This window comes from Parasteatoda tepidariorum, chromosome 5, assembly GCF_043381705.1.
Source record: "Parasteatoda tepidariorum isolate YZ-2023 chromosome 5, CAS_Ptep_4.0, whole genome shotgun sequence".
NCBI classification, from domain to species: Eukaryota; Metazoa; Arthropoda; class Arachnida; order Araneae; family Theridiidae; genus Parasteatoda; species Parasteatoda tepidariorum.
The window spans coordinates 76,062,847-76,088,423 of NC_092208.1; the positions used below are offsets into that span (position 1 = coordinate 76,062,847).

The 25,577-nt window shown below is 30.0% G+C and overlaps 2 protein-coding genes and 1 pseudogene across 2 annotated transcripts in view; 2 read left to right on the forward strand and 1 right to left on the reverse strand.

Moving 5' to 3' along the window:
• The window catches only part of LOC139425535 (uncharacterized), a 13,864-nt gene extending 4,694 nt beyond the window's left edge, over positions 1-9,170 (reverse strand). Inside the window, exons 1-3 of the mRNA XM_071180627.1 lie at positions 9,034-9,170; positions 6,507-6,874; positions 1,022-1,302 (exon numbers count right to left, since the gene is read on the reverse strand). Coding sequence (XP_071036728.1) covers positions 1,022-1,302; positions 6,507-6,874; positions 9,034-9,049 — 665 coding nt within the window. The 5' untranslated portion in view covers positions 9,050-9,170. The remainder of the gene's footprint in view (positions 1-1,021; positions 1,303-6,506; positions 6,875-9,033) is intronic.
• LOC139425696 (uncharacterized) lies at positions 2,716-3,602 on the forward strand (annotated as a pseudogene).
• Positions 9,171-12,810: 3,640 nt separating the features above from the next.
• Positions 12,811-23,735, forward strand: LOC107450304 (kxDL motif-containing protein 1). The gene is made up of 4 exons (XM_016066065.3): positions 12,811-13,156; positions 15,944-16,096; positions 18,411-18,457; positions 20,376-23,735. Exons 1-4 carry the CDS (start codon positions 13,008-13,010, stop codon positions 20,537-20,539), a joined length of 513 nt encoding a protein of 170 aa, XP_015921551.1. The 5' UTR covers positions 12,811-13,007; the 3' UTR covers positions 20,540-23,735.
• Positions 23,736-25,577: the final 1,842 nt, after the last annotated feature.

The following is a 25,577-nucleotide window of genomic DNA, read 5'->3' on the forward strand; positions in this document are numbered from 1 at the left end:
TATATAATATATAATATATATATAATATATAATATAAAAATATTTTTTTTAATTTCCACGACGTTTTTTTTAGAGATATGTTCAATATAGTCTTTAGTTCCATATCGTTTCTAAACTTAAAAGTATGTCCCGCAGTAGACTGGTCGTAAAGAAACCGACCTCAGTAAAACATCGAACTCAAGCATCACTGGCTGCGGTCAGTAAGCGGGTGGGTGATCACTCTGATCAGCATGCGAAGGGACTGAGGGTGTGCTGTATCGGGTCTCTTTAAATTGTTCCACCGTGAAGTGCTCGACTTCTCACTCAGGTTGTCAGGCTACCAAAGCAATGGAGCCATCTCCCCTGCAGGGGATCAAAATTGAGATGGCATGCCTTCGGATCATCCTCAGGGATGTTTCCCTGACCGTCGCTAATAGCCCATTGTGCAGCTCTAGTGTAATTTAAATAACATACCTACCTACCAAACTTGAAAGTTTTTAATCTCTTTGAAAATCAAGGAATCTTTGAATCTATCTTCTTCCATGACTCTCCGCTTGCTAATGGTGAAAGCTTGCGAAGTGTTGGCATAGGTAGAGAGTTCTGCTCTATGCCACCTATAGCCCATTTCGATAGCCAATAAAAATTTTGAAAGATACTTTGGAAATATTTTACGTAACCCAAGTATATAAAATCAACAATTGCTTAGTTCCGCAAAGTGATGAATTCCAAGCATAAAAAATCGATTGCCTGAATCCATGTTGCAAAACAGAACACGAGCATTAAATAATCAATTACTTTTATAAGTTCTCAAATTATAAAAACACGAGCTTTGAAATAAATTATCCGGCTTCATTTTGCAAGTTAAAAATATTAATTAGCAATTATTGAAATTTGAGGAATTAATATAATTGGTACTTTAACTTTACAGTATTTTCAACATATTAACTTTACAGTATTCGAGAATTAAAAATTTCATTATTTAGTTTCATGTTTTAAACATCACGAATTATTGAAATTTTAACATATAAAATCAATTAATTACCTGGCTCCATATTGCAAATATCTCAAAAGTGGTTTCCATTGCCATGAATCTGCTGCAACGAAAACAGGTGGCTTTGGTATGCAGCTGTAAACGCTTACATCAATCATTCTCTTGCCCCTATACATGAGTTTTGACTGCCGAGCATGTTTCAAGAAATATGAGAGCACGTCTTCCCGTTTGGTCTGAAATTTTCTTCCATAACGAAACACCTCAGGTTTGAAAAGAACAGTGAAGTGAAGAGGACCAAATGCAAACCAGATCTCATAAATCAAATCTAAAAGCTTTAAAAACATTACAGTTGGACTCTTACAACTAGAGAAGAAGTGAAGTGATTTAGCCTAACCTTGTGTTTTAAATGAGGTTTAATTAGATACTTGTGAACGACGTCACGTGTATGTGTGTCAAATGTGATTGGCTTCTAAATGGACAAATGCTGCGATTTACCTACGATGACGTCACTTGTCGGTATCCAAATATAAATATTTAAAAACTACGTTTTTCAAGCTGACTAATAAAATAATTCTATTGTTGCCATAAATGTGAGCCAATTTTTTGGTGAATTGCTTGAGCGAAGTTCATGGTTAATGCTGTGTATCCTTTGTGCATTCACTACGCTAGAATACACCATTTGGGGAGAACATCGGTTCCATGTCTTGACCCTCCCCCTTCCATTCTCATCTCAGTTGTATAAGAGTGCACATTATATTTTCCCATTCCATAATATTTCTTCGTATATAATAATCAGAAATGTTTTCTAAAATTTCCAAGACGCTTTCTTTAGAACCATGTTTAATGCATTTTTCAGTTCCATATGGTTTCCTAAGTTAAAAGTTTTTAATCTATTTGAAAATCAAGACCGGAACTAGCGTAATTTCTTCTTTTATAACTATCCACATGCTAATGGTGAAATCATGTAAAGTGTTGCCATAGGTATAGTGAGCTCTGAGCTGCGCCACCTGTAGCCCATTTCGATTGCCAATTGTTAAAACTGTTTTTTTATTCCATTTTTTATTTAAATGACAAAAATTTTGCATTGTCAAAATTTGCTGAAGATCTTAAACTCAACTTCAATGCCGCTAAATCAATCACTACCTTTTTTACAACAAATAAAGACCTATATATCTATCAACCTAAACGGATGCTTGAAAACCAAAATCTTGCCTATGAAGAGCACCCAAAGTACTTGAGATATATCCTTGATCCTGAATTTACAAGTATCAAACACATTGATTGCATAGTTTTGAAGGCAAGAAAATGTCTAAACATTCTTAAATATATTGCAGGTAGAGACTGGTGAGTTCTCGCCTCTACCCTTAGAACTACATATCTTGCACTCATCAGACCTATTCTTGAATATGGCTTTCCAGTCTAATGCTGTGCCACAATTTCTAACTTGAAAATATTAGATCAAGTTCATCTGAGTGCAGCTCGGATAATTACAGATTTAAGAGGAGCTGCCCTTCAGAGAGATAGTCCTTTTCGAAGCTTATTTAGAGCCTCTTCAAATTCGAAGACAGGTCAGCCTTACAGAATACTTTAGCAAACTTTACAGCTATGGCTCTCTAAACAATACCTCAAAGTATCTTTGTAATTGAGGAAACCACCAGAGACTAAAGAAAAATAGCACTTTTTGTCAGGCTTTGTCTCAAAATGCTATTGCTAAAAATGTTGAACCACATTCTCTTCATTTCTGCATGACTCCAACAGAAGATTTTTCCAGGGTTCATTTTCATTACAACCTTTCCTCCTCAATCAATAAAAAGAACACTTTACCGGAACATCTTAGACAACTAGCCTTGAAAATCATAAATAATATCCCTAGAAGTGATATTAATTTGTATACCGATGGCAGTAAATCTGACAATCTTGCAGGTAGTGGCATTTATATTGAAACACCTAGCAAAACTTTTACTCTTAGTTAACGTAACCCAGACTTCTGTTCCGTTTTTAGAAGTGAATTACTAGCAGTGGATGAAGGGCTTGAAGCCATTTTGACGGAAAATAATTATGGAAATCTCAGGATTCTGACTGATAGCCGAAGTTCAATGGAACATCATAATAATTGGATCTATATTGGTGATAAGACAAGTATATCTATCCTTCACAAGTTGAAGTGCATCTCACTTCAACATGATATTCATTTCCAGTGATTCCCATCCCACGTGGATAGATTTGGTAACGAGAAGGCAGAATGTCTAGCAAAGGACGGTTGCAGTCTGCCTATTTCTGCATCTGATGAAATTACCTACTTAGAACTTTTTTCTCAGATTAAAAAATTAAATAGGAGGATTTGGCCGGTGCCTCTCACTCATGATTGGTATAGGGCTAGTAAGCCGGGGCAGTCGTTGATTCTTCCATGCGACAGAAAAACCAATACTTGCCTTTCACGCCTTGCCAGTGGGCATCTAAAATGTCTTATTTTTTCTCAGGGTATGAAATCCTACCCTCTTCGCCCAAAATTCCACCAACACCAGGCTTCAGCTGAACATATTTTAAGCTGCTTGAGACTTCTTCGGGAAGAAATTTACACTTCTCCTTGTTTCCGACTTTTTACGTCAACGGATTTATGGACCTGATCTGACGCCGTCAGACCTTTGGAGATAAGTAACAATAACAACAGCATTTAAATGGCAAAATATGATATTACTTATTTTCTCTTTTATTTATTCATTTATTTATTTAATTTTTGTAGGGCGTTAACAAATAATACCAAAGAATTGTGCCTGTTAGCTTATTTGTGTTGGAAAGTGGTAAAATTTCCGATTGTCGATAAATTCTGCTAATAGCCGTCAACAATAGAAACTTGTATTAATATCTGGTTCATAGTTTCAGTTAACACTCTAGTCAAAACAGCTTTCATAAACTGACAGATTGACACAAAGAGAGTTTAGTAAAATGTAATGGAAAACTTTTAAAATAAAAGACAAAGCAAAAATTTTAAATTGTATATTGATTTACCTGAGTGATTTTTATGCTTAGAATTACTGGCCATATTGAATTTTAACTGAACAAAATTTTAATAAAAAGACATTTATCTCATTATTTCATCAGGTTTTAATCATAACTTCTTTTCTTTATTTCAATTTTTTTTTTACATGAAATATCTTGAGCTCTGTCGCTGATTCGGGTGTTTCCCTTAATGTTACATTTTGTTTTGCGACGCAAAAAGTGATTTAGCAACTTAGTTGCAAATATGTGTTGAAAAATGCTCAGGGATCGCAATGGAATAAAAGAATTAACATTCGATAATTAGTACGAGAATCATTAATGGTTAATTTTGTAGCAAAAATTACAATGCAGGATTGCAACTAAGCAGATTTGAAATTTAGCGAGCTGAAAGGTTATTTTTGCTAAATAACTTAACACAAAATTTTTTTAAAATTCTTATTTATTTGAAAGTTTTTGTAATTTTAAGAGCTTTGATTGCAATTTTTTTTCTCTTAGCATGATGAAATAAGAAAAATATTTATAAGATTCGGTTATTAGTTCGAGAATTATCAACTGTTAAACTTGATGCAAAAAATACCATGTGATCTGATCCCCTGTCGGCTAGAATGCAACTACACTTTTGAAATTTGACGTATTGAAAAGACCCCTTTTCATTTATGAACATAGCGTGACTTTTTTTCGATCAAAAATTGCAATTTGTTTGAAATTGCTTTTTCTGGAATGTTTTTTTAACTTTTCTTTATTCTCTTTAAATAATGATTATTTATACATCGTGGTCGGAAAATACATATAGCTTTCTTAAAATTATCATTTCTTAAGCTCGCGCTTGACTTAATAGCAAAACTAACTCTTGGGATATTCATCCACTTTTAGATGCACCTGGATAATTTTTTTTAAAATTTTTTTCCGCACATGCGCTGTATAAAGCAACTACTTCAATTACTCTTATCTGTTTTTCCAGATATTTTCTCTTATCTGGAGCAGTTTTTATCATTATTTTTCTAATTGTAAAACAATAATTTCGTTATCAGTTTAAAATGGATTCAAACGCTTTGTTTAATTTTTTTTTAAATATTTAGGCTATAGCAAAAGTGGCACTAGACCTAGTATATACTTCGGACATTTACCAAAGGTCTAGTCATACTAGGTCTGGTTAAGTGCCATTGCCCGGTATGCATTTGCCCGGTATATCCTATACTGATGTTTTTTTAAAGTCAAGTGCCATTGCCCGGTATACCCTACACTGATGTTTTTTTGAAGTCAAGTGCCACTGTCCGGTATTCATTTGCCCGGTATACCCTACACTGATGTTTTTTTAAGGTCAAGTGCCACTGCCCGGTATACATTTGCCCGGTATACCCTACACTGATGTTTTTTTAAGGTCAAGTGCCATTGCCCGGTATATATTTGCCCGATACTCCAAACACTGATGTTTCTTCTAATCTATCGTCAGTAAGTATTAAAATATCGAATAAATGTAATTATATCCACGAATAAATTAATATCAAATCGGATGTAATAAATATTTCGGGCATTCACCAAAGCGACTAATTTGATTGTCAACATTCACCGGTGAAAGTCAACAACCACCGATTTCGGTCATTCACAGTAACATGCACATCATTTACATAATAACCTCATCAGGACGATTATTTCATACTTTGCCTAAATAGCATCCGGCATTTCAAAAAATAAAAATAATTGGTTTTGTTGGCGATAATCTCGTAAGGCGATAAAGAATCATGCGTAGTACAGGTAAGGTAGATATTAACCTTAAAGGAAAAATGGATGAATACCCCAAGGAACCTAAAGAAAGAGATTAAATGTTGCCAGGCATAATAAATCTTAACATTTATGCTGATATTTTTAAGATCATAAAAGGCTCAGATGAGAGATGCAAACTTTCTAATTTGAACTAGTATTGACTTTATACTTGACCGTGTTTCATGTTCTCAACGGTAGAGGGCAGTATTTGCAGAAGTTGTTTCAACTTCCGGTAGAAGATTCGCTTGTATTAGAAAATGAAAAGAAAAAAATATTCTCGTTTTGCTATTTAGTCAGAGGAGAACAGCAAGACTTTTTGTAGGGTTCATTTTTCTTAGGTTACATGGTGAATATGATATATCGTTTTAGTATATTGTTAACAAGTAAAATTACTTTATATTTATTATTTCTTACTGTTTCACAAATGCTGTATATCTAAGTTTAAATATTTTTTCAAGTTAAATTGATTATTTTTCAAATCCAAGTAGTCCTTAATTTTTTTATGATTAATTAACATATTAACCAAATGATCTTACATGAAATGCTAATCATCATATATTTTATGAACAAAGTTATTTTTCTCTTTTTAAAATACCGACTTCAAAAAAAAGAAGGAAAAAAAAAAGATTATAAACAAAGTTATTTTTCTCTTTTTAAAATACCGACTTCAAAAAAAAAAAAAAAAAGGATAAATACAAGGGAACTTTTAAGGTTGTTGAGTTTATCCTCCTGGAGTTTTGAAAGAATATTAATCATAAGTTTCCTCACGTACCTCACACACTAAATGGTTGTTCTCGACTTGCAGTCTATAGCAAAGTTCCATAATACCCTCAATGAGCACATATTCACGCATTGGTATAGAAAATACGTTTTTGCTGCTTTTGAAAGTTGAAAGCATTTCCGCTATCATATCTTCCCCGTTGCTTTCATTACAGGCACTGTGTATGCTTCTAAACCATTGGAAAAGCTGGCATGCTTCAGGGTTGTGATTGGACGCTATAACATCGTAACTATATATATAGCCTGATGGGCCAAGTTCAATTTCGGAACTGCTCAGGATGAAATCTTGTTCTGCAGGAAAATCTATCACAATGTGCCTTGTCATGAAAGTTTTCAGATCTAATTTCCTTCTGGGTAAAACTGTAATTAAAAGTACAGATAATTTATCAAATGTTATACGTATCTGGAGAGTTATTATGAAGATTATACGTATTTTCATCAGTTCTTCTTAGCTTAAAGTGCATAAACTTTTGAACAGATTTTAGTAGTGTAAAGAGTTGTAGACATTTGAATAGTCAGTATGTTACAGTAATTAATCTAAGGAATATAGATATTTTAACAGATTTCAGGAGGTTTAAAAAAACATATACACTTAGACATGTAAGATTCCTTTTGTCGATGAATTTAAAAAAGAATCGTTGGTACTGCAACCATTCTGAATAATTAATGCGAACTATTTATTAAAACCAGCAAAATGCTTAATACTTTGACTAGGAACCGTAAAACAGCATTTCCCCATTGCTCCTCTATTCATGAAAGCTAAGCTGTTAAGTCAGTTCGTCAGTTAGTTTTAAGTCAGGATCAGTATCCGAAACCCTGATAATTGCTCAGTCTTTTGAACTGAGATCATGGCTATTGGAACTGCCCTTAATTATGCCCAGACAACTGATAATAATTGCATTTGGATATTGACCGATAGTAGGAGTGCTATTCAGTATTTCAAGAACTGGCCGTAAATATTGGATATTCCTGGCCAGGAGATTATGAAGCTTCTATCTGAGATCGGCCTGAAGACACCAATAAGCCTCCATGGATCCCATCGCACGTCGGGGTACATGGAAATGAGACAGCCGATGTGCTCGCCAAGAATGGCTGCGATCTTCCTATGGACTGTTTGAACCGTCTTACTCCCACTGAGATACACTCCCTGGGAAAACATCGTTTGATTCCAGTGTGGCGCTGTACTCCATCCCATCAGTGGTATGCTGGCAACCGCCCTGGTCAATCATTAACATGCAGCGGCTCCCGGCCTTTCCAATCGGCCATGGACAGATTTCGTAGTGGCCATCTTAAGTGTTTAAGGTTTCAAGATGGGGAGAAGACTTTTTAACCTTGTTCCTGCTCACAACCTGCTACTCCTTATCACCTTTTTTGCCTTGGTGCTTCCTATAAGCAGCTGCTGGTTGATCGGGACTTTCTGCAGATATATGGGGAACTGACGCGACGGGGCCTTCTGGACCTGGTCTAGGCTTTCCTTCTCCAGGGGATGTGTAACAACAACAAGCTGTTAAAAGAATGGAAGAAACACGAAGGGAATATTTCAATTCGCTAATTGTTGTGTATGGTCTCTCTATCTAACGAATTTCCTTTGCCAGTTATCTGCTGGAGTTGAGTCCATGACAATAGTTACAAAGTTGATCTATTTCTAGTAAGGATGTAGGGTAAGCGCTTAGGACAAGTTTTGACCGAGGTTGGCAAAAAAGTATCAAAAGCTTATCTTTCTGTTCCCATAGCGACAAACAACCACAGACTCTATGGGGGTTCTTTAGTTAGACAGACTATATGCAATACTGCAAAGATTGCTCAAATATTGACCAAACAGTGAAATACCCTCCTCACAGTAAGTAATAGTTTGATGACACCACGCGTTCGTCATTTCATTTTCTCTGTGAATATCTTTCTCAACTTTTATTACTTGTTCAGTCGGTTCTATTTTATGTTCTGTCGGTTCTGTTACGTAAGAAACTTTGTTTGCTTCTTTGTGTGGGAGCGAAAAACTCGTTTTGAAATCAGTGTTTGTTTAGATTCTTACCAAAGTTGTAGAAAATATTTAAGTTTTGGCTATAAGCTCTGTTAAAAGTTATGTCGCTGACACAAAATAAAAATATGACTAATTGTTCATTACATCGACTTGTTCTATCATTCCATACTATGATTTAGCATTCCCGGTATTGAACCCCGCCTGGGGAAAATTGTACCAAAAGTTTCCTACTATGCACAATAACAAGGGAAAAACGGTGTTTTGATGCAGGAAATCCTGCTTCTGAAAGTTCGGAAAAAACCAGAACAAAAGCTAATGAGAAATAATAAAAAAATATATAAAAAACTACATACAATTTTACTAATTATTCAAGATATTTCAGTATTATGGAAATTGCAACTCCAATTATTTATCAAAGATAATCTTTTTTTCAGCCCTTTTGATGAGAAAAAAATCTAATAATCAAAACTTCCAGTTCCTAAAGGTAAACAGTTAATTTATGTATACATCTAAAAATATAGAATAAATTAAAATATACCTGGTAACCCGGACATTTCAGAACAATCAAGAAAAGTCTAATTAATCAAAGAAATATAGAGCAATAAAAATTTTACGGTCTAACTGTAATTAAAATTTTAATTGTATGACTTGATTATAAAACAACAAAAATCTGACTGCAATTTTTTATTATAAATAGACTGCTTTCTAGTAATAATGAATTTTACGTAATTTAGAAACTAAGAATAAACAGCAACAATTATCAGATGTAAATAGTTTAAACAATGTATTTAACTATCTGCTTGATCGTTATATTAGATGCCATTATAAAATTTTTCTTGCAACAATTAGTTTTACATAACACTAACAGCTATAACAAGCGTAAAAAACATTATTAAGTGATCTATTTGAACATTAATTTTGGTAAATATGGGAAGGTAGGTTAAGAGGAAACTAAGATTTGAACGTCTGTTCGAAAACTGATCAATGTGATAAGGGTCAAAATTTACAAAGATATCAACTGTTTACAATGTATCGATTCAATCATTATGTACAATTTTTTTTATAATTAGATTTTTCTAAAAAAAATGTCAAAATACTCCACTGGGTAACACACTTTAACTCTATTGGAAATTATTATTATTATATTTTTAAAATTTTTTTTATTTCTTATTTCCAATGGCAGAGATTGACAAACTCTTAACAAGAAGAATAACCATAGATAAGAGAAAAAAGTCAATGACTCATTAGCAGATGCCTAGCACTCCAATATCTGCTCACTTCGGAGTCTCCGTGTACAGCAGAACATTCCATCAAGTGCTCCCTATCCATTACTTCGAATTTCTTACAGAGTGGGCAATTCGGACTCGTAAAAATACCAATGCGGTGGAGGTGGTCCGCAAGACAGTCATGACCCACCGCAGGTCTAAATTCTGCCACAGCCTTTTCACGGGACAATTGGAAATTTAGAAGTACTAGAATTCTGTCAACTGTCTTCAGGGGAGGGCAATTGCCCCGGGATTGCTAAGAGTCCGACCAAAATTTCTTGCAAAAATAAAGTCTTCATTAATTTTTTTTTAAAGAAAATTAAAGAAAATTCTTAATATCTATAGAAAATCTACAATTTTCCAATTTTCTATAAAGGGTCTTCATAAATTCTACAAAATATGAAAATAAGGCATTTTGTTTCTTGTGTCCTGGACCCGTAAAGCCTTTGTTAGGCCTTTAATGTATTTAAATCTCGCCTTCGCTGCATTGCAGCTTTCGTGGGCCTTGCATAAATATACATCAAGGGGAAGGGCAAGACCGGGTAGTACCCGGTCTTAACCCGCGAGCAGAGATTATCAAAACGAAACAGAACAGTGCTACAAGTGGACTAAATCCTTATTGTTTGTTAGGGTATGGATATGTAATAAACATATAATACGCTAGACTAAACATAATTTTTATAACTTTAATTACCAATAAATAGGGATAGCTTAAAAACAAGAGAACATTAAAGAGTTGACATAGTAAAACAAACGTATCTACATGGCCTGTCAAAATAGTAGGTCCTTCTTCTTGACTAGTAAAATGTAATTCAGAGTTTCCACACAATCGGGGTACCCGGTCTTACCGGACTCTCCCCTAAGTATTTGTGACATTACTCGTCAAAGCAACGGAAAACTGTAAATAAGTCGCATTGTTAAATGACTCTTGTAAAGCTGAGGATTCTTCCTCCACAGTCAAATTTGGGATAAAATGCTTAAAAAAGTTACTGATTAGAAGAATTATTGCTCTTCCAGACTGCAAATCATGATGTAAGCACGTATTCTGTATTCCATTTGCATTAGTTTTAGAATCCTAGAAAAAAAAAAAAGAAAATACACATAAGGGCTCAAATACTTAAGCTAAGAAGGAACAAAAACGCAATTGAAATCTATTGAAACACTCGTTGAAGTATCAAAACAAGCTATTTTTGTATTACTTGATGAAATTTAAGCGAGTTTTTAATAATCATTATAAACTATACTTTCTGTCCCCCTGAAACAGGTTTTGTACTCACACATTTTTCAATAGTGATTTGTTCGATTTTTTCTTCGTTTATATATTGATCTGGGATATCTAATATGTATCCTTTTTATTTTATTTATTTATTATTATTATTTCTTTTTGTACATCTTAGTGTAATACAGGAAGTTTCGACACCTATTCATTTATCCAATTTTAGTTTCAACGGTGCAAAAAATTGTTAAGAGTCCACCAATTGCTATTAATTCTTTATGTAATAATAAGTAAGTAAAATTGTTAAAAGTAAGAGATAGAAAATGGGACAGTACATTTCTTTTCATCACACCAAAGTGACTAGTTCACAATTTCCTACTTTGGCTTTTTTTTGTTTTTGATTGAGTTCTACAAAAGAATTCTTATCTTCATCGTTATTATTATTTTTCATTTATTTATTTATTTATAAATCACTACATATATATGTACAAATCTGGGTATTTTCGATATCTACTGTTTCATGTGATCGTAATTTAAAGATAATTTAGAATATTATTCACAATTGCAATATTTTAATATTTGTAATTCTATTTGTATAATTTATATATTCATGTGTGTTTGGACCTAATGGAATTTCAACTCACACTATCTCAATTTTTCCAATTAATGAGCTTCTTTTTCATCCATTTGTACACATCTGTAAAAAATATAAAACGAGCTTACCTACATTACATAAAAAACAATATAAATTGGTAGAGAGAGAAAATCAGGAATAAGTATTCTAAATGTAGTAAAATCGCATAAATAAGTCATCACTTTTCTTAATGCAATTTATAAAATATTGATTATATGAATGGAAATAATACGTGATATGATTAGCTTTTTGTGTCACAAAATTTTAATCTTGCGTTAATTTCGGGACACCCTGTCCTACAGTTGTCGTTGCAGTAACGTGTAGACGGGTGTGGTAAGGGGTATTCAATCGATGACTAATGTAAAATTACATTTAAAACAATAATAATAACATTGCAAAGGAAATTTTGTAATTTTTGTTTATTTTCTTTGTAAAGAGGAAAACAAAAATAATTTCAAATAAATGTCAATCATGTGGTGTAAATTTGACAAGTCTTTTTTTAGGCTTCATCAGAAGACTACTTTCAGATGCGTTTTTTCTGTCCTCGTGTATTTGTCTTTATCCTTCTCCATCTTGCCCCGCAACCTCAGTGGACTGATAGTAAAGACACGATATAGTAAAGACAACAACAACAACAACAACAACAATTAAAGACACGATTCCCAGTTAAACACTGTAGTCAAGCATCACTGGCTGCGACCAGTAAGCTGGGGGTTGACCACTTTGATCAACTTGTGCAGGGACCGAAGGTGCGTGGAATCGGACACTGTTCTAGCGTAAAGTGCTCGACTTCGCCCGTAGGTCGTTGGGGGAACCACAGCAGGGGAGTCATCCCCTCTGCAGAGGATCAAAACTGCTACGGCACGTCGTCGGACTATCCTCCACGGATGTTTTCCAGATCGTAGCCTATCTATCTTCTCCATCTTCAAAAGATAAGAAAATTTTTCTCCTTTAGAAGCGAAAGAATCACGTATACAAATTTGGAGGCGCTATTGAGAATATCATTAGTGAAATTAAGCGAGCTAGGAAGCGAAATTAAGCGAACGAGCTAGGAAGAGAAAAATGACGTCATTTTGACGTTACGTTTCTGCTCCTACTCCTCCGCATCTCTAATTTCGCACGCAGTGTGAAAAAACGGGGTTGAGACTTCAAATTTGATTTTTGGCTTATTTCTGAAATCTTGCGCGGACAAAAATAGGTAGACAGAAGCTTACCAAGATATACATAAATACAAACAGAACTTGACAGGATAAAAATACGATAAGTTATATCTTGGAGTCTTTTCATATTATCTGCTAAGTTAGCGGAAAAAGAAACTAAACTTTTTTTTTTTAATCTAAGATAATGTTGGCATAGATATTTTGTGGAAAATTTTGTATAAATTTTTGCAACTCAGAATGAGTTCAAACAATTTGAAAGAAAGTAATGCTGCAGAAAATTCCAGTCACATTAATAAATTATCAGCTCCTGTTGCTTTCACTCAATCTTTGCAGCATCAAGTTAATGAGGATGATATTTGTGCTATTATACAATCTCAAAAACACATGTAAGCCTAATGGTTCAAGTTATATTCTCATTGTGAATGCTTGTATTTTTCTTTTATTGTCGTGCTCCCTAATTTATTTATAATTAGGATTTACGCCAGCAATGAAATTTAGTGGTCTAATAGGACCACTTAGGTATTCATTTGTCTGTCCAAAAAATATATATGGTAGAAAAACTTGAGAAAAATTGAACTTTATAATTATAATTCATGTTACAGTACGCATCAAAAATTGTTAATTGATATCTATAACACCCTGAAACTAATTACGTTCATTAGCCCATAATAATTGAAGATTAGTACCTAGTTATTAAAATTAAGGGCAAAAAAACTGGAATGTTGGTAAATATTCAACATAAAGATTAAAATGCTTAAACAAAATAAATGAACAAAAAGCAGAGAAAGTAAGAACTGACAAAATATGACACTAAAAATTAATTATCTAAACATTATTAAATTTCAATTAAAGTCAATTTTAAAAGAAAAATATTATATTTTACTGATTAACTGCCAGTTCATGAATGCAAAAAATTTGAAATTTAAACATTTAAATTTAAGAAATTTTGTATTAGACACTTTCTGTTAATCCATTTGAATACCATACATTTAAATTCTATTCCATGCATAGAACAATAAAATTAATTAAAAATTTTTTTTGGGGTGCATGGAATTCGATTAAAAAAAACTATTTTTCATTACTATTTTGTTAATTCCAAACATATTTCAGGATGACAAATTTGTCGCCCTTACATATGATTTTAGCCTCACTTGAAGAACATTTGGTGACACTTTTTGTCATGTCGCCCTACTGGTATGAAACTTAATTATAATTGATCTAGATTGCTAAATAATGAGCTTAGTTAGTTTTTAAAAGGATTCAGTATAGCTATTTGTTTTTGAAATTCTTTTGTATTGAATTTCAGTTTAATAAATAAATTGGTATTGTAATGAAAGACTAAAACACTGTAACGATAGTGTTAAAGAATCTTGTTTTGTTATGAAACAAGAAATGTATGTAGTGAAATTGTCTGGTTATTTAATTTAGAATAAATTAAAAAGAAAGATCTATAATTAGTTTTGTTTTTTAATTTCTTAAATGCCACAGCTTGGAAGTAAGCAAAATATATTTTTTTGTGGCAAATACTAATACTGATACTTCTCTTTCATTAATAAGGAAAAAAATCCTAATTTTACAAACTGCTAAAATACAGTAAAAGCTCTGTTAAAATAAGTTTCTAATTGCACTTTCAGTTCTTTATTAAACTATGCAATGTTAATAGTTATGTTGCTCGCTCATGCATTAAAAAAACATCAATTATCAGTTATGTTCCATTTTTTGTCTTTCTCTTCTAAGTGCATAAATATTTAGCAAAAATGTAAGAAATTCTAAAATAAATAGGTTAAAGAAGTAATTTTTTTCCTCAAAGATTTTTTAACTTAAATGTCTACTTGTTAGGAAAGAACTGTACCTATATATTTGTGTACCATTAAAATGTGAATTAAAGGCTTATTTGTTTTTCCCTTTTGTAACAAATGTTTATTTTTCAATTTTAATTACTACTACCTCTATTGTTTTTCAAATAAATAATATTATAGCTATTCTATTACCTTAACTATTATATGTTATGATCCTTATTCTATTATCTATTATATTGCCTTATGGAATTATTATTTTTACAATGAATTTCTAATTTAAATTTCAGTTATATATTTTTGATTCATAAGTTGATTATCAGACTTCAGAAAAATATGTAAACAGTGCTTATCATATTTTTATTCTACAGTCTTTCATTAGTTAATTTAAGAGCAGTTTATTTAAAATTCTGATTGGTTGTTTAGTCATAAAAATAATTTTTGTGCATACAGGGTTACAAACACTAGAAATTTTAACTGCTTTGTGAGTAATTGAATTTTTCTTTCTTTTTTTGTCGATGTTAAAGATCACTTTTCTCGTGATGATTGGCATAGCACCATAGTTGCCGGGGTGTTCCTGATTGAATTTAGAAATTTAATTGATCATCCTAAAAAAATAAGAATTTATCAATATTAATTTTAAGTTACTAATATTAAAAAAATAATTATAAAGGGTTTCCACAACATGAAGCAAATAAATGAGTGGTATCTAAAATTTTTCCAAGCTACTGAAAAATCCTAAATTTAGCTTTTATTTTAAAATTACGAAAATAATCTGAGGCATTTTTTTGCAGTCAAATCTATTTTCTTAAAAAAAACTTTTTAAAAATTTTATGCAGGGTTTACACAGATTTTTTTTTTAAATTTTATTTATTTTTAATAAAATTTTATACGGGTTTTAATTTATTCAGGGTTCTCACAACCTGAAAAAAAAAATTAGTGGTATCTAAGATTTTTCAAGACTACTGAAAAATACTTAAATTTAGCTTTCATTTGAGAAATAAGAAACTATCCGAGGTATTTTTTTTGCATGCAGATATATTTTCTTAAATTTAAAAATATATTTAAAACATTTAGATTTATCTCACTTTTGCTACTACTTTAAGAAATTTTCCCTTCCGTTGAAACCCTATTATATATTTCACGATCACAATCTATCTACCCTATAAAATTTTTGTAGTTACACTAATGCTCGTGATGTATTTTCTTGATTTTCAAGAATTTTTTTATAAGTTCCTTTTGTTTTGCTGCATATTTGAATGGATAATGTGACTGACTCTATAAAAATTTAATAATGGTTTTTATTTTATAATTGTTTATTTTAAGATTGAAATTGCTTGCTGATTTTTGTGTAATTGTTTTTTTTTTCTTTTTAAGGTTATCTCGGTTTGAAAAAACAAATGAGATGCTTGTAAACTGCAATTCCCTTCTAACTAGTCGTTACCTTGGTGCTAGTAAAGAATTAAAGAAACAAAAAACCTTTCTAATTGATTTAAAAAAAGATTTAGAGTCTGTTTTCAGAAGGATAAGGTATGTTAATCCTTGAGAAGAAACTGATAATAGTGTTGACATTTTTTTAGTTATCTTAGTGATTATTATGTAGAGTTATCCCTAAGAATAAAAAAGGTCAGGGTGCTTCATTACAGGAAAGGGCACTTACTTAACATAGTAAAAATTTATCAAAATGTGTAATACACTATCTACCAATAAATATTTTGACATGTGTGATTGAAAAGAAGAACAAACTTCATTCATAATCAATACCTGGTAGAACCTCCACGGGAGGCAATTTCAGCGTGAACCCTCCGAGGCATACTTTCCACAAGTCCTTGTATGATGGCTGGAGAAATATTTTCTTCCTCTCGGCTTGGAGAAGACATGTAAGTTCCTTCACCGATTTTGGACGGGTAGTACACCCCTTAATTCGGCGATCCATCTCATTCCAGAGGTTCTTAATAGGGTTCAGGTCTGGGCTCTGGGCAGGCCAGTCCATTCGATTAACCCCATTGGCACCATACCAAGCCTTGGTGACCCTCGCAACATGACAGCTGACATTGTCGTCCTGGAAGTAACAGGGGTTCACCCCGTAAAACTGCCATAATGTAGGAAGCACATNGATTTTTTTTGTTGGTAAAACAGCTTCTGTTTCTGCAGAATTTATTTTGAGAACTTTTGTTTGTGGCAAACCAAAAATTTTTATTTCCCAAATAAAAAAAATCTTTCTGCAAGAACTCAGTCGCTTTCTGCGACAATGTCGCTGTGTCGCCGTGTTTCTGCCACGGGGCCAGGAGGGCGTGACGCATCTCAGGACTGCAGATATAGTAATTGGCATAGGTGTCCAAATACTTGGTAGATAGTCTATTATGTAAAACTTTATTTTCATCCTCAACATTTTTTAAATGACACTCTTATATTATTTTATATATGTATTTTAAAGAGTGATACTCACTCATTATTAAAATAAGAGAAAAATTTGTAGTTTACAAAAAATAATTAAAGACAACCTATGCACCTTGTGCGCAAATTTTTTCGAAAAAAGTGAACTAAAAAAATTATTAAATGATAAATAACTTTAAAACTTTTTTCTATAATTTTATCTGAAAATTATGAGACAATAAACATTTAAGAGTTAATTTTTTTTTAAAAAAAGGTATTTATTTAGAAAATTTTAAAATTACATAAAAAGTTTATTAATATACTCCACCTTCCCGAACTAAACTAGCAAAATATGATCAATTGGTAAACAACTTGAGAGCTATTTTCTATAATTTAAATTGAAAACTATTGAAAATGAACATTTAAAGATGCATTTTTTTTAAAAAAAGTTATTTATTTAAAAAATTAGTTTTAAAAATTAATATCGCTTAAAGAAATCATTAATAGCCCCCGAAAAAGATACTCATAAAATTTTAACCAGTTTCGAATAATATTTTTAACTGATTAAATTTTTGTAACAAAATAAATATTAGTAATAATAATCAGAATTAATCCTATAAACTCAGATAATTTTATCAGTGTGTAATTATAATCTAAACAGTGAATTAATTTTTAAAAAATGTAATATGAATAAAAAGGTAGTGTTTTTAAGTCATTGTGGATTATTTTTGCAAAGAGGGCCATCAAAGGGCAGGCAGGGCATAATGCCCTGATAAAAACGCCTACGAAAAGGACTGTATTGTGTAAACAGTTATATTTTTTGTTTAGTATATAAATAATTTTATACTGTAAACGAATGATTTTAATCATTTTTATTTTTCTGTTGAGTAGTATTCTTTTTGTATGAAAATTTACTTAATTTTTTTTTGTAACAACTTAAAATGATATTAACTGTAGATTATTGTTTTTATACATTTTATTTGCTATTTTTAGAAGAACTAATGTCATATAATTTTGCTGAAAATAACTTCCAATTATGTTCGATTGACCATATAGATTGAAGACAAAATAACAAAGCTGACAGCATCCATGCTTTTTCCAGAAAATTATTTCTGGTAGTTAAAATTGTTTCTACTTCATTATTTGCTTCTTACTTAATGTGATTTAAAAAGATTTTGAACATGTATAATTCAAAAAGATTGTTTATCAAGATGTTATAAAGTATTTCGTTTCTGGTGAAACTAAATATATTTGCCATTTCATTATCACTGCAAAATTTTTCCACATGTGTTTTAAAAGTTAATGTTATTAAATCAAAAATTAAATGTTATATAAAATAAAGAGTTAAGAAGAGCTTATTTTAAAGAGTTTATTTTTACTTAAAATAATATAATGCCTAGTTACTAATTTATTTGTGTGTATAACATACAATATTTTTTGAACTTAAAATTGAACTCTTTCCTTTTAGGTTTCTAAAGATGAAGTTATCACAACAATATACAGAAGCCTTCTCTGGTAACATAGAAATTTAGTATTGAGAAAAAACAAGATATATAATTTACTTTTTATGCAGTATTTTGTTTAAAAATACTTCTATCCTATGCATCTTCCAGAGTTCTCCCTAGGAATTAAAATGGATAGGGCTCTTCCTTTCTGAAAAGGGCACTTTGAGTTTTGAAAGGGCATTCGCTTAACACTGTAAATATTTATCAAAATGTGTAATATTATATAATAACTGAATTTTATGCTCAACAATTTTTAAATTATCCTCTCATACTATTTTATGATTATATTTCAAATGGTAATTCTTTTTCATTATCAAATTGAGAGAAAAATCATAGTTTATGAAAATAATTAAGTGCTGTATTTTTTTTTCTTCCAAAAAAAGTCAACTAGCAAAAAAAGATTAATTGATAAACAACTTGAAAGCTCTTTTCTATAATTTAAACTGAAAACTATTAGAAAATTAACTTTAAAGATGCTTTCTTTTTAAAAAATTAAAGGTACTTATTTCAAATATTAGTTTTAAAATCACTTAAAAAATTATTAATACCCTCCGATAAAAGATACTTATGAAAATATAACCAGTTGAGAATAATCCTAACAAAGTTAATTTGTAATCATAATCAGAATTAAACCTATAAATTCAGATACTTTTACTAGTGTGTTATTATTTGAAAACAATGACTAAATTGTTTCAAAATGGAATCTGAATAAAAAAACATTGTTTTAACGGGATGGTGGCTTATTTTTACAGAAATGGCAAAGAGAACACATTTATTGGAATCAAAGGGCAAGTAGGGTGGACTACCCTTTAAAAAACACTTAGGGAGAACAGTGCATCTTCACATAAATTCAGGTTTAATTACTAAATTCCTAGTTTTTTGAATTGAATATTTGTGTTTTAATAATTACGGTTCTTGACTAGTTTTATACTACAGGACTTTTTATTTTAGACTTATTACTAAATTTCCTTTTATTTATTTTTAGAATTTTTTTTCCGTAGTTAACTACCAACAAATATATTTTTAAATCATCTAATTTTTTTTGAAAGAATTTTCTCATTTTTTTTGTTGCATTGTTTTTTTTAAACATTTTCTTTTAGTACATGATAGTCAGTTTTCAGTGATGTGTGTTGCATTCTACTCTTTGATAAGTGTTATTTTAAATTACCTAATCAGTAATATAACTGTGTATATAGGAAAATGCTTACAAATGTACTTAATTTTATTAGAAAAATATTACTATTTTCTTAGAAAAATATTAATGGAAGCTGATGATATGTAGTTTTGGATTTAATTTTATTAAATAAGAAAATCATTTACTAACTCTAGTTTTGTTAATTTTTTCTTATCATAATTGTTGTTTTTAACGCATATTTATAAAGTAAAAAAATAGGGATTTGTGTTTATTATTTTTTAAAAAAAGACCAGCTTTTTTTGTTCCTAGGAATTTGTAATTTCCAAATTTATTGAAATCTAGTTGCATTACTGGTATTTATAGATTGGGTAATAGAGCCCATTTCTTAAAAATGACAAGACCCTTCAATCACTGTTGTGGAACTTGATTCTACTAGGACTTTGAAGTTCAGTCCATACCTTTTTGTGGTGCAACCTGTTAGTTACCAGTGGATCCTAAATGAACACAAATTTCGTCTGAGTTTTATTCGTCTGAGTCATACTAGCCAAGTATGAGGGTGTTATTATAAATCAGTAAATAGAAAGCTAGATTTTAATAGAATTTTTTTCTGTGACCTTTAATTGACAAGATGGATAATTTATTTTAATTGTTTGGGTATGTATAAATTTTTTGTATTCAATCTAATCAGATGCTCCAATTCACTGAAACTAATTTTCTTGAACTGATTTTTGATGGTTGCTTTTTCAAAATAGTTACTATCATTCAAAATATAATTTTTATCTTTTATTTATAGCATCTAGTATCAATGTTCTTGATGAAGAAGAAGAACAGGATGAAAAAGAAACAGAAACAGGTACAAGTACAGTTAAAGAATGTGGCACAATAAATGCTAGCAGTTCTGGTAGTAGGGGTAGTTCACCTTGTTCCATCTCATCACCCTCAACATCTGATACGTGAACAGGTTGATTCTTGAAAATCTGTTTTATACTTACTATTTATACTTTTAATTCTTGTGATAAATTTATCATTTTATGTCATTAAATTAATTTAACCATATTACTTTATTCATTTAAGAAATTAAGAAAGAAATGTTTGAAATTTAAAGAATTTGTTTTATCTACAAATTGGCTACTCAAAGTAAAATGTACATTTTTCTTAAATGCACCATTATAATGAAATTTTTAACTTTTAGATAACATTTTATTTTATAAAAAAAATCAAGTTCAGTACAAATGTCATTTCATAGATCAATGGATTTTATCTAAAAAAATTATCTGTTTAAAACGATTGCAAACTTATTTATTATTACCTGTACACATAATATTTTCATTCTGTATATGAATGTCTTGGGGCAAGATAGGGATAAGCCACATTTTTCCAAAGGTGACATTTTTACATCAAATTGTTTCTTACCATTGTTTTGAGGTTAGTACTTCATAAATTTTCTAAATTTGCGCTATATAGAAGCTCAAAAATATATTCTCACATACCGAGACACTGATACACAATCAGTGCCTTTGTCTCAAAGAAGGAATCCTATCAAATTATAGTCATGAAAATTTTTTTTTTCACTTACTCTCTCTCTTTTGAAAATATGGCTTATTATTATTATGCCTGAAGCTTTCCATTTATAATTTGTGAGAAAAAACATTAAGCATGATGTTTAGATATAAAAAATAATCAAAGTGAAAGTTATGCTTTTTTTATAATATCAATCTAAATATTAATCTAAATATCAGCATATTAATAGATGTATTAATATTTTGATATTTGGATTGATATTATAAAGAAAGTAAAACTTTCACTTTGATTATTTTTTTATGTCTTATTGATTACTAGGCAATTTTACAAGCATCTGCTTGTCTGTTAATATCATATACTCATTTCACAATTATTTATTTGTTCTAAATATAATTTAAAATTACAACGATAATAAGAGTGTTTTGTGCCCAAATATCTCAGCTCAGCTGATCAATAAAAAAAAGTATTTAAAGTCTCTGCATTAATTCCTCAACTTCAGTAGTAAAATATTAAAAATTAGTTTTTTTTTATCTGTTATGTTCTTCTTTACACAAGGTATATATTATTGTTGTTTTAATTATATTTTCCTTCCTTTGTTGTTAAATGATGTATTACATCTACTTATCTTTGAATAATTTATATCAGAAAAGGCTTTGACTTTTCAATGCTTTTACTCTTTTGACATGCTTCTGCTTTTTTAAAAAAGAGTTGAATGGTTATTAAACTAAAAGTAACTTTTAACTTTTGTTAGGAATCAAGCACATTTTGAGAATTTCTTCGTAAAATAATTTCTAAATAGAGAAATGAATTCGTTATTAAATGAACTTTCCTTTGTCATCCATTATTTATTTTAAGCGAAATATTTCTGATTGCTTGACATTTAACACATTTTATGGTAAATCTTTAATTGATTTTACCAGAAACTTAACTAATTGAGAGCAGTAAAATCTCTGTCATTCTTTGTATTTTATCCAGAAAGTGCTAACTTTATTCTATTTATAAAAAGTTTCTTGGTGGTTGTAATATACAGAAGTAATATATATTAATTTACAAATTAAAAGTGTACTTTATTAATTATGTTTATGAATTTTAAATCTGTTTTGTGCTGTTTTATTTTTAACAAATTTTTCTTAAAACCAACTTTTTTTTGTGGAGCTCGTTTAATAGAGGTTTGTCTGTATGTAAGCAAATTAGTCATAATCAAAAATAAATAATTTTGATACAATAGGGAGAACAAATGATTTTCAAAAGTCTGGATGATTTAAAACTGAATTTGATGACAGATTTTTATTTGTTGATGAAACTTTGCTTACGCTGATTCTATTTAAGGTGTTAACAAACATCAATCAGCTCATTTTTAAATCCTGAAATGCGAATTTATGAACAGTTAATTTAGTTAAATTTTTAGTTTCCTAACTTTTGCTTCTTAGATTAATGTGCCATTTTTTAACGCTAAAGTGACTTTCCTCATATAACATTGTTAAAAAAAAGGGTGATTATTCTTTTAGTGGATGATGTAAATGTTAATTGCATTGTTGGAATATGCTCTAGCATTTTCTATGATGAACTGACCTCTAACATGTTCTATATTGGTAACTTCACATTTTTAACACTAAAGTGGCTTTCCTAGTATAACATTGTTAAAAAGAAATGATTATTCTTTTATTGTATGATGTAAATGTTAACAGCATTCTTAAATTTTAGAGTATGCTCTAACATTTTCTACAATGGACTCACCTCTAACATGTTCAATATTGATAACCTCATAGAGATTTGAATTAGGTAATTCTAAACCATGATTTTAAGCTTGGCTATCATTATATATAATGAACCAATTCATGCTAAATTTGTTCAATTTTTTAGTTATTTTCATTATTTGTATGTTGTTCTAATTACTTTTGAATAATAAGCATATTGTAACACACTTATAACTCAAATTATATAATTTATTGCATATTTTTACCCCCAAATGAACACAAAGTAGCTGGTGTGCAATGCCTATGCTAAAATAGCCATCACCAATTGTTGGTCTTGAAATTGTGAAGTGTTAACCTCTATGATCCTTATAGACAACTATCATTTATGGTATTTGCAAGAAACTGTTAATAAAATCATATCTAAAAGCTTATGATATTTGAATTATATATATTATTATGTAAATAAATATGTAATTTATATAGTATTATCTATATAATATAATTTACATTACATACATAACTTCATTAATTTTTTATATAAATTTAAATTCCACATGTGTCGTGGCAGGATACAATAGTTAAATGTCGGAAATTAAAAGGATGAAAGGCTTGTGATTGTTCATTTTTAAAAGGTTAAATCTTTCAAATAAAATCTACTAATTGCAAACAATGTTTTGTAAAACTGATATTTTGAGATGTTTTTATAATAATAAGTATTTAAAATTTCAAAGTAATTTAACTTTTAATATGTTTGTATAATAAAATAATGTTCCTGCTTTTTTAAACAAAACTGAGAGAAAGTTTGATTTTAAAATTTTTTTCCCGTCAAATCTTAATTTCTTTGGGGTATGTAACACATGCTCATTAAATTTTAATTTTATTTATTATAACATTGTGTTCATTGTAATTAAATAAATGTTTCATATTTTTCTTGGCTTCTGTGTTTAATGTTTCTCAATATTGTTATCATTAGGATATTAAATGAAGTATAAATTTTATTTTTAACAGAGCACTTTTAATCATCAGATTAGTCTATTAAACTATTCTATAACTAAAATATATTTATCTGTTAATTATACTTAGAAGGATGTATGTTGATGATTAAATAACACTATAGCTTGCAAACATTGACATTAAAAAAAAAAAAAAAATAGCACGAAATACATTTAAACCAAGAACACCAATTTTTTAATCTCAATTTTAAAATTCTTTTTTATTGAACAAATATTACTACGATATGTTTATTATTAAAGTGCTGAGTATATTTATAAACATTACTAAGTATTCAGCACAAGAGTCCTAAAAATAAAAATCTTGACTATGAGATTGATATGATGTATAAATACCATATTGAGCCAAATCCACTTTTGTTCTTTTTGTAATACAGAACAATAAAGTCTATTGTTTGTCAGCCCTCTGTTTGGCAGCAAAAATTAGCTGAATATGTATTCATTTTAAAATAAGATGAGAAAAATTAGTATTAACGTAAAAGTTGCAGTTTCTTTTAAAAAGAAAATAATAAGTGAATTTAGCTGAATATTCACACAATGTATATGACAATATTCGTTGCACTGATTTTCTTTGAGGGAAAATATTTTGCCCTGGAGTTCTTGTGCATGTTCAGAAGATCTCATTTCCTAGGAATACAAATGCAGATTTTAAATTATCAATTTGAAGAATGGAAAGTTTTTGATTTTCGATTCAGCATTTTGTTATTTCAGTTAATAATGCTAGTTAAAACTGCAAGTATTGATAGTTTAAACTTGACTAGTTATACTAGTTATGTGGTACATAAATGAATGAAAATGAAATCATGTTTAGGAATTTAACTTAAATGATATTTAAGTATTGTGAGAGCGTTATTTTTAGCATATCTTTGGGTTATTTCCTTTTGGAATAAGGATCTGTCAATTGATTTGCACGCATGATGTGTTATAGCATATTCAGGATATATATTAAGCTTTATTAACAGGCTTAGAATAAGCTAATTGCATTTTATATTCGAAAGAGCGGTATCATAGACTTGAAATTATTCAACACACTACAATTATTATTTTCAAATAAAACAATGCTATATGTTTTAAATTTTCTTATCACTTCAAATGTATTCACTGATTTTATTACGGTAATGCAGAAATAAAGACGCCGAAGTGATAAGTAAGAGCATCCCTATTTCATGAAAATGTATGGATATTAGGTTTTAAGCTCTGTCATTTCAGATAGCTAAAATGAAAGACACTAATGATTTTTGAACGAGATAAATCACAATTTTTATTTTAAAGCAAATATCCCATTTAAAAATGATTAGCTTTGTCTAGACTTAACCAGAAATATTGAGTAAGTGCAGCTGATATCTTCAACCATTGTTTTATATAGACGGCATTATCCACCCAACAGAAGCAACAATGCTTTTGTGACAGTCTATTTAAGTATAATGAGAAAGTTTGATGTACAAAAGTTAAATTGATGATCTTGTACAGCCTGATATATGGGTGATTCTTTTTAAGCATGACAATTCGGATAAAAAAATTCCTTCAAATTTAAAGTCTTCAAAATAATCTAAATTTTTTTTTTCATATACTTCTTTAGTAACACTTATTAATATCTTATAGACAGCAGTGTAGTTTATTGACATTTGCTCGAAAAAAAAAATAGAAATTTACCAAATCCTTGAATGCCAGGAAAATGACATATTAGCTGAAAAGCTTATAAAACAGTCATTTTAAGTTAATAGTAAGTAACTCAACTTAAGCCTTTATGTTAGATGGACCAAAATT